The 13,167-nt window shown below is 42.3% G+C and overlaps 2 protein-coding genes across 7 annotated transcripts in view; both read right to left on the bottom strand.

The window, feature by feature from the left end:
- Positions 1-610: 610 nt before the first annotated feature.
- On the bottom strand, positions 611-2,559 carry C14H15orf61 (chromosome 14 C15orf61 homolog). Its single transcript, XM_053365009.1, has 2 exons — positions 1,953-2,559; positions 611-995 (listed from the first exon to the last, which is right to left on the bottom strand). The coding sequence occupies exons 1-2, from the start codon at positions 2,329-2,331 to the stop codon at positions 868-870; spliced, it is 507 nt and encodes a 168-aa protein (XP_053220984.1). The 5' UTR covers positions 2,332-2,559; the 3' UTR covers positions 611-867.
- A 2,392-nt stretch (positions 2,560-4,951) lies between these two features.
- The window catches only part of IQCH (IQ motif containing H), an 82,835-nt gene continuing 74,619 nt past the window's right edge, over positions 4,952-13,167 (bottom strand). For 4 of the 6 annotated variants that reach the window (XM_053364062.1, XM_053364067.1, XM_053364066.1 and 1 more), the window contains 6 exons: positions 12,994-13,158; positions 8,387-8,509; positions 7,807-7,868; positions 7,115-7,223; positions 5,706-5,809; positions 4,952-5,216 (listed from right to left, as the gene is read on the bottom strand). In XM_053364062.1, the coding sequence (XP_053220037.1) occupies position 5,216; positions 5,706-5,809; positions 7,115-7,223; positions 7,807-7,868; positions 8,387-8,509; positions 12,994-13,158 (564 nt within the window). In that variant the 3' untranslated portion in view covers positions 4,952-5,215. Of the gene's footprint in view, positions 5,217-5,705; positions 5,810-7,114; positions 7,354-7,806; positions 7,869-8,386; positions 8,510-12,993; positions 13,159-13,167 lie in introns of those variants that run through there. The other 2 variants (XM_053364063.1, XM_053364064.1) reach the window with 2 other exon arrangements.

Raw genomic sequence — 13,167 nt, 5'->3', positions numbered from 1 at the left:
GCACAAAACCATTGCATGCATTAACTATACATTAGCATAACCCAAAGTTATTTTTTAAAGTTCAATTGACTTCAATAGGAGAGTTAAGCAGATGCTTAAACCCATCTCTGAAATCAGTTGAAATGAACTGCTCAGTTTGGACCAGATTATATCCAAACTGTCTGTATGTAGCTTCTATTCAGCACCACAGCCTACGTAAGTAATCCAGAATGGTATGCACAAAACTCTACTAAGTGAAAATGAAAAAAAAATTTTTCTGGTTTTCTGGACTTTTACATAAACAACTTGTTTACCTATATGGGAATGAAACCCCCACCCTTTGCATATCAGTTTTATTTTTGTTTTAAAAATCAATGTTACCTCATGGGGGTAGCCAACATTGAGACCTTCAGATGTTGCAGAACTACAACTCCTATAATCACTGACCATTGGCCTTTCTGGCTGGGGCTGATGGGAAATGTAGTCCAAAAGAATCCAAAGGCACCATGCAGCCTATCCCTGAGGTAGTCACATTTGGATAGTGTTATAAGTGTTCGGCAACAATATCTTGTATGATACTGCACCAAAAGATACATGATCAGTAAATAAGCAAAGACAATTCCCAACAATGTATATTTTCATTATTATATTTATTATTTGCAGACCAAAAGTTTTTTAAAACAAAAGTAGCTTCAAGTAATTTTCCATGGTTTTTTAAATCTATTCTGCGCTTTGCCAGACTCAAAGAAAACTAAAATGGTACTGAAGGAAAAATAGGGACATTTTGAAACTTGAACATATTACACACAAATAGATTGCAAACAACAATTCCCCCTCTGTCTTTTGCTGCAATATACCATGAAAGTGTCAGTTCTTGAAATGAGTAGTTTAGTACATGGCACCTTCATCTTCTTTATTGAGGAAGTAAATAGTGACTGGGCCACAATGCGTGTGAACAGTTTCTGTGACACTGACAAGGAACCAGGAGCCAATTCCATATAATAAAGTTGGGATACCTATGTATAAAAAGGGGGGGGGAGGAGAACAAATAAAAAAGTAAAACCTCATATAACATAGTACTGCAGGACTCTACCCTACCTCCACCAACAAGCTGCAAGAAGCAAACTGCAAGGTTGAATTAAGACATGATTTTGCCACCCTTTAAAGCCAGGCTGTTCCTTGAAAACAAAACATAAAGCATGTTGAGGTAACCTATTATCTGCGTTTAAAGATGTACTGATCACCTTCCTGGTGCCATTCTTTATTTGGCAACCCCCTGCCTTTCACTGAACGTGCTTTTACAAGATACATGCAAAATCCTTAGTGAATATATTTTATTCTGAAAGGTATTGGCTGCATTCCTGAGGACCAGGAATAAGTAGTCCTGTTTTCTGCACATGCTCAATATGATCATATCCTAGTGTTCTCCACTGATGTGGCCAACACTGCTATGCATTTAGAGAAATTCTAGGGAGCCTTAGGCCTGGGAGGGTCAAGTGATGCCTCTCTATTTTGCTCTCTATCCTACTCTCAGGACTCTCTGCATCTCATGCCCTCTATCTACAGACCACACCCCTTTCTGACCCTGCTCCAAACCCTCTTTGAGCATCTCTGTCTAGCTGGAACATGTCCTTGAACTGCGACAATTACTCTTGCTTACTTGAATGGAAAGAAAAGTGTGTGTATGCAGAAACCTGGATTTTGTATGGCTGGATTGTACTGTACCGCGCAAAGGTGAGAGTCACATCAGTTGCCCTATGCGCTTTTAATCCTGGCCCTGTCACTTTTGTCCCTGGCCCTGTGAGAGTGAGTTCCATAGGTGCTGTGTAAAATACTTTTTTGTATCTTCTTTGGTTTAAGTCATCTCCCTGTTACATCAGGTGATAACTCTATTCAAGGTCTCATTGCACCTCAAGCTCTTGCTGTGTGCACCACCTCTATACAGGCACAGCCCGTTCGAAGACGACACTCACCAAAGTTAATTAGTTTGAGAGCTGTGAAGAAGTAGTTCTGCATCGCCAGGTCCTGGTGGGGCGCTCGGGAACAGTGGTACTTGATGAAGGGGAAGCAGCCGGTCCGCAGGATGTGGTAGTTTGTCCCTTTCACCTCCCAGTTGAAGTTGGAGAGCCCAAACTGGTCATTGTGCACTGCGCTGTACTTGACGCAGTAGGAGGTCCAGTGGGGCAGCCCCCTCTGCAGCAAGTGCTGGCTCAACACTTCGGAGGCTTTGGGCTTAGCAGGGCCCCCCCTGCGCAAGAAGGCCAGCCGGAGGAACCCCTCATGCACCTGCTTCAGGAGGGCAAGGCTACTTAAGGAGGGCGGGAAGGCACCCCAGCCCACCTGCCTCCCCATGTCTTGCTTTCTGACCCCACAATATCCTGGGGGGGGGAGGGGGGTTTCTGTGTCTCCTACAAATATAGTCTCCTCCAATGATTTTTTTTGGGGGGGGGAGACAGCCAATTTTTTTCCTTCAGACCCCCCCACCTCAAATTACTTGCTGACACCTTTCCCAGGTAGCTTCTATTGTTGACACCCCCCCAATAGTTCACACCCACGTTGCTGAGGGAGACTTTTCTTCAGGATCTGCTGCCCCTCTCCTAAAAAACTCCCACCCCCTTTGCAGCCCCTCCCCCTCTCGTTAGTTGCCCCCGATCAAGGGGCGAGGTTCCTGCTTCACTTACTCGCCCCTCGCAACGACCTTCCCTAGCCTGGAAAGACGAAGCAACGCCACTCCTCCCCCCACCATCCCGGGAAACAGCAGCGGCCCCTCGTCCCCCCCCCCCCACCTTCCTGGGGCTCCCCTTCACGCTCTGCGCCTGCGCCGCTAGCTTCCCGACAACCGCTCTGCGCCTGCGCCAGAGCCGCCTGCTGAATTTGTCAGACTCCTCGCGCGCTCCTGACTGGGCGACGCGCGAGACCGGGAAGCGGGCGCGCGCCTAGCTGCCTTTTCCGCTGAGAGAGGCCGAGCTCGCGCGCCCCTCATGTCAACATAACACTAATAACCAACAACAATAATATGGTCCTCAGCCTCAAGCACCCTTTTCTAACACAACTAGTCCACACGACTTAAATAAAAAGTGTTCTTTCCACCGGAGTGTTTGGACTAGAAAGCTGCTGCAATTCGAACAAGCAAACGAATTCTGTGGTGATTTATCTGAGGGAAACTCGTGGCTCTGAACCATTAAGCATCGTCTGTGATGTGAGGAGAATAATTGCGCAGAAGAGCGAGCGAAGAAATGGGAGCCACCTCTCTTCCCCCTCCCGCCCCCACCCACCCCTCATCCTTCAAATTTGGATAATTATAAACAATATTTCAAACTCAGCAATCTTAGACCAGTGAGCTGTAGAGCAAGATTGTGCTAATTAATCAATTACTACGCAACCACGTACCCTGTTTATGTACTAGAATGCACTTACAAGCCACTAATTATTAATCATCGTCAGTAACACATTTTGACTCAACTTTACCTTTGGATAATTAATAGAGCAGGGAGAGCTTTAATATATTTCTTGATGAGCAGAAACAATGGGGGTAGGGGTTGCAGGCAAGACAATAGAGACATGGATACTGGCGCTAGGGGTTTTGGGTGTGTGTGTATATGTATGTCTCTAGAGCAGCCCTTTGGGTGCCATTGCATTTCATGGGCAGCCAGTATCTTGTATCCCCAGGACCTTGCCTAGAATTACAATGGAAGGGAAAATAAGTGTGTGTTTGTGACACCAAGAACTTGGATGTACTATATGATAGGAATTTACAACAACTAATAGTTTTGAAGCTACTGTTTTGGAGTACAGTGGTACCTTGGGTTAAGAACTTAATTCGTTCTGGAGGTCCGTTCTTAACCTGAAACTGTTCTTAACCTGAGGTACCACTTTAGCTAATGGGGCCTCCTGCTGCTGCCGCGCCACCACGGTGTGATTTCTGTTCTCATCCTGAAGCAAAGTACTATTTCTGGGTTAGCAGAGTCTGTAACCTGAAGCATCTGTAACCTGAAGCGTCTGTAACCCAAGGTACCACTGTATAGCTGCACAATGGGACTTTGAAAAGTCACCTGTTTGGGTGGGGGTGATGCTCTTGTCTCTCAAGAGTCATTATCAAAAAAAGGTGACAGCAGGACCAGGTCAGGGGCTGCTGCAACTTAAAGAGACCACCTGCTCTTTCACCCTTCCCCTCCGGGCCCTGTTTCCCTACTAGCTGGTCCTTTTCAGCATTTTGTATCTTTTAAGAACTCATGCTCAAGTTTGCTTATTTCCACCTATGACAAATTCACAGAGAAGAGGATCAGGTTATCAGTGGATAAAGGACATGATGGTTTTATAGTACCTCCAGGTTGCCTCTGGATGAGTGTTCCTGCATTCCTGAAGTCGGCCTGAGAATATTTTTGTAGCATTTGTTTATTTCGATATTTTAAATTGTAAACCAAAGTGGTATATAAATGAAATAAATGCATAAATGCACTGTTTAAAGGCTTCTCATTGAAGTATCTGTCTTGCCACAGAAGAGTGGACTACTGTACATGGGTCCCATTTGATGTGAGCCAACTGCAAGTAAGGTTCTTCTGATGCTCCCATTCAGTCTGTTTTTGCCTGTTGTGTTTAGATTGTAAGCCTCTGGGTATGGGACTGACCTATTTTTAATCTGTGTATGGCACTTAGTAAATTTTATATGTTTTATGAATGAAAGTGATACAAATAGTATCACCAGGACTCAGCTCCAAAACCTTCCAGATGCCAGAGCTGAAACCCAGAAGGACTTGTGAAGTGGAATATGAGCAAACTTATATGGGATCTGGTAGAGCAGGAGTGCTCCATCTATGGACTCTGCTGACATACAAATGTACTCTAGTTATTCAGGAAAAGGAATGTCCAAGAAATCATGTATTCTGTTAGGAAAGCTTTCACATGGAAAAAGCTTGGGAAATTATAGGATCCCCCCCCCCACCAAAAAAGGAAGCTAGAAATGACAAAAATATTTTCAAAAATAAATACACTTAATTTTATTGGAAGTATAAATCAATACTCCTCTAAGCCATATAGAGGTAACAGCATCTGATAAAAAAAATTCAGTGAAAACAAATTCTGTGAGTCAGGATTCACTATTGACACTGGTCTATGTTCTGCTACACATATTTTTCAACAATCCAAAACACAGTTGTAGGTGGAGTGTTTATTGCAGTGTGGGGTACTTTAGCACTGGAAACCAGGCGGATAATTTAAAGATGTTCAGTGAGCTTAACCTACAAGAAGAAATAAATTGTAACTAAAAAACAATTTAAGGGTTTTTTTTAAAAAAAACTTTTTCCTGCATTCAGTGCCATCCTACCCTAAAGATAAGCACGATTTGTTTCTAAAGTAGTTGAATTATGAGAGACTGTTTTTTTAAATTTGAGAGCAAATATAGTGTAGAATTAAACCAAATGTGTCTTCTTCCACAGGTTGTATTTGGGATGTCACCGCCCCCCATGACATATTTCACAAAACATAATTTAAAAAAACCAGACACAACCCAAATCTGAGAAATTAAGCTTTGACTGTTGTGGCCCAGGAGGAGGAGGATAGGGTTGCCATGAGCCAAGCAACATGGTTGGGAGGTCAACAGACAGTCACACTCTGGTAGAGCTTGTGGACATAAAGTGACTGAAAAGGGCTATTTGAAAATGAGTAACTTATTTTCGCCAGAGACATGAAATAAGGATGAAGAAAGATTACTTTTAATGTCTACTAACTATTTTGTGGAAGCTTGTGCTTTCAAGTCCTCCTCTTCCTCTTCAAATTTTAACTTGTTTTGCTCTGTAACTCCCAGAATTTTTTCAATCTCTTGGACAGCTCTCTATAATAAAATCAAACACTTCAAGTGGTAGAACAGTTGTTTATGCTCCCTGCTCACCATTGCACCAGTAGTATCAAGAAGTCACAGAAAGAGTCACTCTTCAGGACTGGCCCAACCAATTGACAGATTTGGCAGGCTCCTTGGTCTGAGTAGTAACTAAAGACAACACAGAGCTGAAGCAACAGGGTCAGCCTCATTCAGGCTAAGGCTGAAGTAGTCAGGACTTGCAGGTAACTATTAGAGCTCAAATACAGTTGTTTCACCAGGAGCAGTGTGGGAAACCTTTGGACCTCTCAATATTGTTGGACTCCCAGCTCCCATTTGCCCCAGCTGGAATGGTCCAGAAACATCTGGAGGGCTCAAAGTTCCCCATCATGGGGCTATAGCACGAAATACTAGTAAGCCTCCTTGACTCCTTTGAAGTCCTGTGCGATTTTTAAAAGCCCTCCTAATCTACCTTCTGACACTGCTGTGGAGTTTTGACCTAGATCATTTTGTGGCATGTCTGTCAGGTTCTCCTGATAGTTGATAACATGGCCAGTACCAGGCCTGAGTAGGCCTTTGGCTTAAGGCTATCAATGAGCCCCCTTGGCGCTGACTTGGACCCCACCTCAATCAGCCCCTTCCTAACCACTGGTGTCCACCATCACTTGCTCCCCTGGCACCATTGTACTTGCCAGTCACTCAATCCCTCCCACTAGATGAACTTATCTAGTAGCACTGCATTCTAGGAAATATAACATGGCAGCCACTCTGTTCTGATTGGAGCTAAGTAGCTAAATGGCTCCTATTCCAGAGACCCAGGAAAAGTGTCAGCCCTAGTGGTACGTCCTGCTGGGATGCACTAAAACAGAAGTCCCTTCTTTGGCCTGGGCATCAGAAACTAATCAAACTTACTTATTTGTCATTTCTTAATGTATGTGTTTTAATATATATTGACGGTTTCATTTTGTAAATCAATAAGAGTAGGCTTCAGGAAGGACTGCATGAATACTTTTCTGTGCCACCAATTAGGAACTCCAAGAAAGGATAAATTTAAGATGAAAACCTAATTGCTCTTGAAGAATCCTTTCAAGTATACCAGTGGCTCCCAGCTTAAGCAAGTCTATGTTACCACATCTAAAAAAAATAAATTTAACTAGCAGATTGACTGGGAATCCTACAATATTGACCTGTACACAGTAAAACATGTACTGCTATGGAAAGAACCCAGGATGGCTTAACAGTTGTTTATAATACAGCATGAGGTGTTTTCTGTCCTCTAACAGAAATTTAACTGGGATCGTTAGTTAATTAACACCTCACCTTAAAATTGGTCTCGGCATGCATATTAGGTGCTGATAATTCTTGATAGATGATGAAGAGTTGCTGAGCAAAGGTCATGAGGACCCCCTGGAGATGTTCTCCAATTGTTCTGTTAATGATATCCAAACAAATGACTTTGCCAATGATTCCATTCGCAGGCTTAAGAACAATCGCCCTCTCATTTGGGCCTGTCAGCCCAAGGAATTTAATGAATATTTTCAATCTCATAAGGTGGCAATCTTCAGGGAGATATGAAAGATGAGGCTCCATTTTAACTTGTCAGTAGAAAGGATTTGTGTAATAAATAATTTTTATTAATCAAGTAGCAGAGGAGAGCAAGAGGTTGAGTCATTCCAAGCCTTTTCACTTTGGGCATCAAATATGTGGCTACACACCACCATTGGTATGAAAATATCACTGTATTACTAATATTAGAGCATGATGCTGTAAACAAGTATTCAGTGAGACTTGGGCAGAAGTGGACATGCTGCTTGTTTGTGCTCATCCTCTATGTACATCTATGGAATTCCTTGCACCATTTGGGGGCCTTACCCAGGGCTAGGTACATCTGTGAATGAGTTACTTTCTCAGGAGCATGTATGGAAGACTAACCCTTAGCCCACAGAAGGGAGTAGAGGTGTTCAACTAGAGGATTTTCAAGATGCTTCCAGAAGTCACTCTTGAAAACTTACATAATTCCAAATTTGAGCCTTTTATGGTCTTCAAACAGAGTAAAAACGGTTCCTTCTTTTTGCTGTTGGAGTAGAGGGAAAGGTGTTAGCATTGCATAATGTCAACAACAACTCCTCTTAAAAAAGTAAGATGCTAAACTGTATTAGGGTGTGAATAATCAGAATTAGAGAGAGGTGGTCACTTTAAAGCCAGGCCTGAGAGCTTTTTGCTTCCTGGCTGACATGTAAAGTTGTCTGGAAACCATGCTAGCTGATCTATAAGCCCCACCCCCTTAAAGCCCACATGAGTAGCATCTGACAACAGTTGCAACAAGCCAGCAAGACGTGTTTCGATTCAGAAGCTTGAATTTGAAAACAGGTTTTCAGGTTTTGAGATTGGGTTAGTGATAAATGATAATCTCAGAGTTCACAGAAAGATTCTCATGGATTATAGGGATATGTGAGAGAATCACAGAGGCCAAAAATTTGGAGATACTAACTTTTCTGTAGTCTGTCTATAATGGATTTGTGTGCTGTTCCTCCTTCCAAGCTACTTTCCTACCTCTATTTCATTTAAATGCAAAGCACATGATCTTCCTACCTGGACATCATATCCAACCCCATGAGCCTTGCACATATGAAGGAAAACATTATAGTAGATGAGGGAAAAGTTGGCATGTCTGATCGAATTGCTCATGGCAACATAGCGACTGACCATAGCAGGCTGACAAAAAAAGCAGAAGGAAAAAAAGTTGACTGTGACGAAGCACTAATACAGCCTTCCCAGACTTGATGCCTTCCAGATGTTTTGAACTGCATCTGCCATCAGTCCCAGCCACTATGAATGGCTATGCTGGCTGGGGCTGATGCAAAGTTTGGCCCAAAACATCCGGAGGGCACCAGGTTGGGGAAAGCCAGACAAACATATTCTTGCTTCAATACAGAGCCCTTTTACAAACATTAAGCTAAATCTGGAGTTTATTATAAATCTTGCAAAAACAATTTACTTCCTAAAAGACACAAATTGTAATATTTGAGGCTAACTTTATAGACACGGGAGCAATGATAAACAATGTTTGGTAACATTATTATTATTATTATTATTATTAAATTCTATGGACACAGCCCTCCCAAGGTGGCTCAGCAAAGATAAATAGCTTCAACAAGTGAAAACTTAAAATGGTGGCGGCTAGGGCCTCTGTAGACAACAAGGTGGACATCAAGGGGCAGACCCCAAGCAGTGATTGCCTGTGGGCATGGGCTGGGGGTGCGGCGCAGCTCTACAGTTACAATATCTGGTTCTCAGTGAGAAAAATGGAGGAATTAGGGTCCATTAAGTAGTTTTAAAACTGCAATAACTGAGTGTGTTTACACAGCTTAAAAGAGAAAGGAAAAGGAAAAGCATACAGCCATCGGAGTAGCATAGATAAATTTTAAAATGTGTTACAATAGTACAGTGGTACCTCGGTTTACGAACTTAATCAGTTCCGGAAATCCGTTCTTAAACCGAGGCACGCTTTCCCTAATGAGGCCTCCCGTCGCCAGTGCCCTTCCATCATTTGGATTCCGTTCTTAGACAGAGGTAAAATTCACAAACCGGGAAACTACTTCAGGTTTTGAGGTGTTCTTAAACCAAATAGTTCATAAACAGGGCTGTTCTTAAACCAAGGTACCTCTGTATCTGAAAACACCAAGCCCACAAGATAAATATAATCAGCTGAATAGTCTTTACTTTATTGAAGCAAATTAATTATTCTGAGAAATGTCTATGCAGTCTGGAAATTCACGAGAGAGCCAATCTGGGGTGCCAACTTGAATAAAATATGGGGGATAAGTCCCACCCTGCATAATCGATCATAAAATGTGGTGCGCACACATCATTTGAATGGCAATGCCATCAACGTGGGGGCGGGGAGGCTCCCTCAAATATTTCATTGGGTGGTAGCAAAGGGACCTTGGCCCCTAGGAGTTGGATCCTATGGATCCAATTCTGCAAATTTTGAAAACTAAATTTCTTAAAATTTCTAGAGGGGTCATCAGTAGATGTGCTGTAGTAATATATGCCATGCTAGCTAGGGATGTTAGGAGTTGTAGTTCAAAACATGTGGAGGGACTAGGCTGACAAAGGTTGCCATATTGGTTCTCACGCAATAATAACATAAGAATGTTCTCTGTGATTTTGCTTTTGACTTGCTGGGGCTTCTCCTGATATAATGTTTGGCATTTTTTTAAAGTGATGCCCTTGGGTGAACGTGACACATTACAGAAATTGTTTTTCATTTAAGTTTTCTGGGATATACCTTAAAAGCATGATCTTAAGAGCTTAGGAACTCTTTAAATAGTTGTTTCCTCAACAGTGCGGCACTGGCTGGAAGTGAAAGCAAAATGCTCAGATCGATATGGAATTTTTGCCCAAGATGTGTTTTCTCACCTTCTTTTATTTCTTAGCAAAGTGCTATTGATTGGGCAGTTTCAATAAAGAGGTAAATAATAACGTGCAAGCAAAACTGTGTTCCCTTTCTAGAAGAAAGTGGTGGCAGAAGGACAAAGGTGTTTCGACCACTGCGTGTGATATTTGCCAAGTCATTTCAGACCCAATTCACCAAAGTGTTTTAATTTCAGTGGGGTGCATGCAGTAATACACAAGAACAATGGAGGAAGCTTAGTAGAATTTGCATGCATCTTATTTCTTCTTAATGGGCTTTCTTCATGTTCTGTAGAAACTTACTTGAGTTGCATTAGAATGTTCATGATCAAAACTAAAAGACTTCAGAGACCCGAGATGCTTTTTAGTCTAACCTTCAGACCTAAGGCATGAAAACTGTGGCGGTGGCAGGCCAGCCTCATCCCCTCTCCAATCTGCCACTCTGGGAGCTGTGATCTGTTGCATGCCATTGCTATTCCCAGTGGCACTCAGTTCCCCAGTTTTGCCTGCCATGGTTCCCAAAGCGACATTGCAGGCAGACTTGTGCTCACATGCACAATATTACAAGAATGCTGGCAGCCGCCGGGAGCAGCAGGGGCCACAATTTGGCTGGGGTCCTAGCCTGAAGCGCATTTAGCACAAGGGGTAACCCAGCCTTGGCTGAGAATACTTGGAGAACTAAGAGTATTCATTGTCCAATCAGGTACCCAAAGCTCTCTGAAATTTCTTTTGGCAACAGAAGGCCACAAATAAAATAAATGAATGCTTGATAAAATAATCCAAGTAGCAGTTTAACAAGCGTAAACTTGAATGTGGCGGCAATAACACAGAACTATTGTTTAAGCGCAGGCATCAGTTTGATGAGGTGCTTATTTCAGCTACAAAGCAGGCAAACACATGCATAATGAACTGCCGGATGAATTATTAATGTCTTGCTTATTTAGCCTCATCTGTCTCGAAGATAATGTATCCTAAGTATAATGAGTGATTGGTTTTGTACATAATTACAGTAGCAGCAGTATCTAGGAAATTTGCTCTTGCAAAGGAGAATTCTAAAAATAAAAATCATCACTCGCACTCGGTCACCGCTCCATTTTATCAAAATCAAAGCGAGCAGCCTGGTGAATGTGTAATAAATTCGCGGGGACGGAAGCATTATTAACATCATAATTTCACATAAAGTGTTTTTACTTAATCATTCATTACAGATCATGCGCTGTAAAAAGATTTGTCTCCTGTTTATTTCTCTCGGTTCTTTAAAAGATATCTCTGACACACTAGTCCTCTTTTTGTTGCCGCTGACTGCTAGGTAAGCAAGATTTGAAGGAATAAAAAAGGGGGGATTATAGGCTGGGAGTGACAAATTTACGTTAATCCTGACAGAATTTTAATTAAAAAGTTGCTACTTGATTACTTTTCATTTCTAAAACATGTACTACTGGGACTAATCATATGTAATTTACTCCTCTCCAACTCAAAGTAGTGGTGTGACAAGAACAATAGATCAGAAGCTCATTAACCTCTAAATTACAAAGCTCTGACACTTTTTGGATGACATAAAATCTCTATCTGTAGATGGATAAGAAGAGGTTTCTGGACCATTCTGACCAAGCATAAAAATGGGAGGGTTCCACCCCTAAGGCAGGTTTTAAAAAGACAAATCAGAGTTAATTTTTCTGCAGATAGCAGGTTCCCACTTCCACTACTGGAGTTAAACACCAGTTCAAAAAATGCAAATATGTTCCCTTTGTGGCAAGAATATCAATGGCTGGATTACGTAAGAAGGTGGATTAAGAACACCTAGCTACTTTAAATGGCCTAAAGTCTTCCGGGCAAGGAGAATGACACCCCAGAATGCTGAAGGAACCTGTAGGTGTTATTCCAGAACCACTGTCTGCAATCTCTGAAAATTCTTCAAGAACAGGTGAGATGCCAGAAGGCTGGAGATGGGCAAATATTGTTCGTATCTTCCAAGAGGGAGGAAAGGCCCAGTTGGGTAAGTAGAGTACTAGCAGCCTGACACAGATACTGGGGGAAATCTCAAACAGATTAATAAGTAGTCATCCTGTGAGCATAGAAAATAATGCACTGATTACCAATGGCCAACATGGGTTTCTCAAGAATAAGTCGTGCCAGACCAACATTATTTCATTTTTTGGTAGTTACTAGTTTGGTAGATCATAGAATCGGCATGGGCATAGTATATTTCACTTTCAGTGGAGCATAGAACAAGACCTCCCATTTTTTACTTGTTAACCAGATGGTAAAATATGAGCTGGATAATATTGTTAGGTGAATCTACAACTACTTGAGCAACTGTACCCAATGAGTGCCCATTAATGGGTCTGTGTCTACCTGGAGAGAGGTCTTTAGTGGAGAGCCAAAGTGTTCTATCCTATGCCCAGTGTCCTTCAATATTTTAATAAGATACTTTTGTGAGGATACAGAAGGGTATGCTTATTAAATCTGCAGCTAATGGGAAAAACTGGGTGGGGTTGGTAACACCATAGAAGACAGAATTAAGATCTGAAATGATTCCTGCATTATGGGGGGATGGACTAGATGACTAGATTTTATGATTCTATGATTCCACAGGCTGGAACCATGAGACAAACAAATAAACAAACATAGTAGCATTGATCTGTCTTACTGAATGTCACACAGGGTGGCTCAGGACACCAGTGCAATGGAGCAGAGGGGAAGCCAATCATGTTCTGGCTCCCAAGCAATTATTTGCCAACACAGTGGCTAGTAGGAGGTTACCTGGGTTATTCATCACTTACCTGGGGTGGTTCCTTAGGGGGGCGGCGGCTTTTTGGTTTACTTGGAATGACCTGGCATTCAAAGCGGCTTAACTTGCAATCCAGTGTTCCGTTTGTAACATACAGCAAGACCTGTGTCAAAGCCAGATGATCGCTATAGTGCAGATCCAGGTCTACTGCCCATACCTAATGACA

This window comes from Podarcis raffonei, chromosome 14 (genome assembly GCF_027172205.1).
Source record: "Podarcis raffonei isolate rPodRaf1 chromosome 14, rPodRaf1.pri, whole genome shotgun sequence".
NCBI lineage: Eukaryota > Metazoa > Chordata > Lepidosauria > Squamata > Lacertidae > Podarcis > Podarcis raffonei.
Note: the sequence above shows the minus strand (reverse complement) of the source record. Positions and strands in the feature narration are given on the sequence as shown.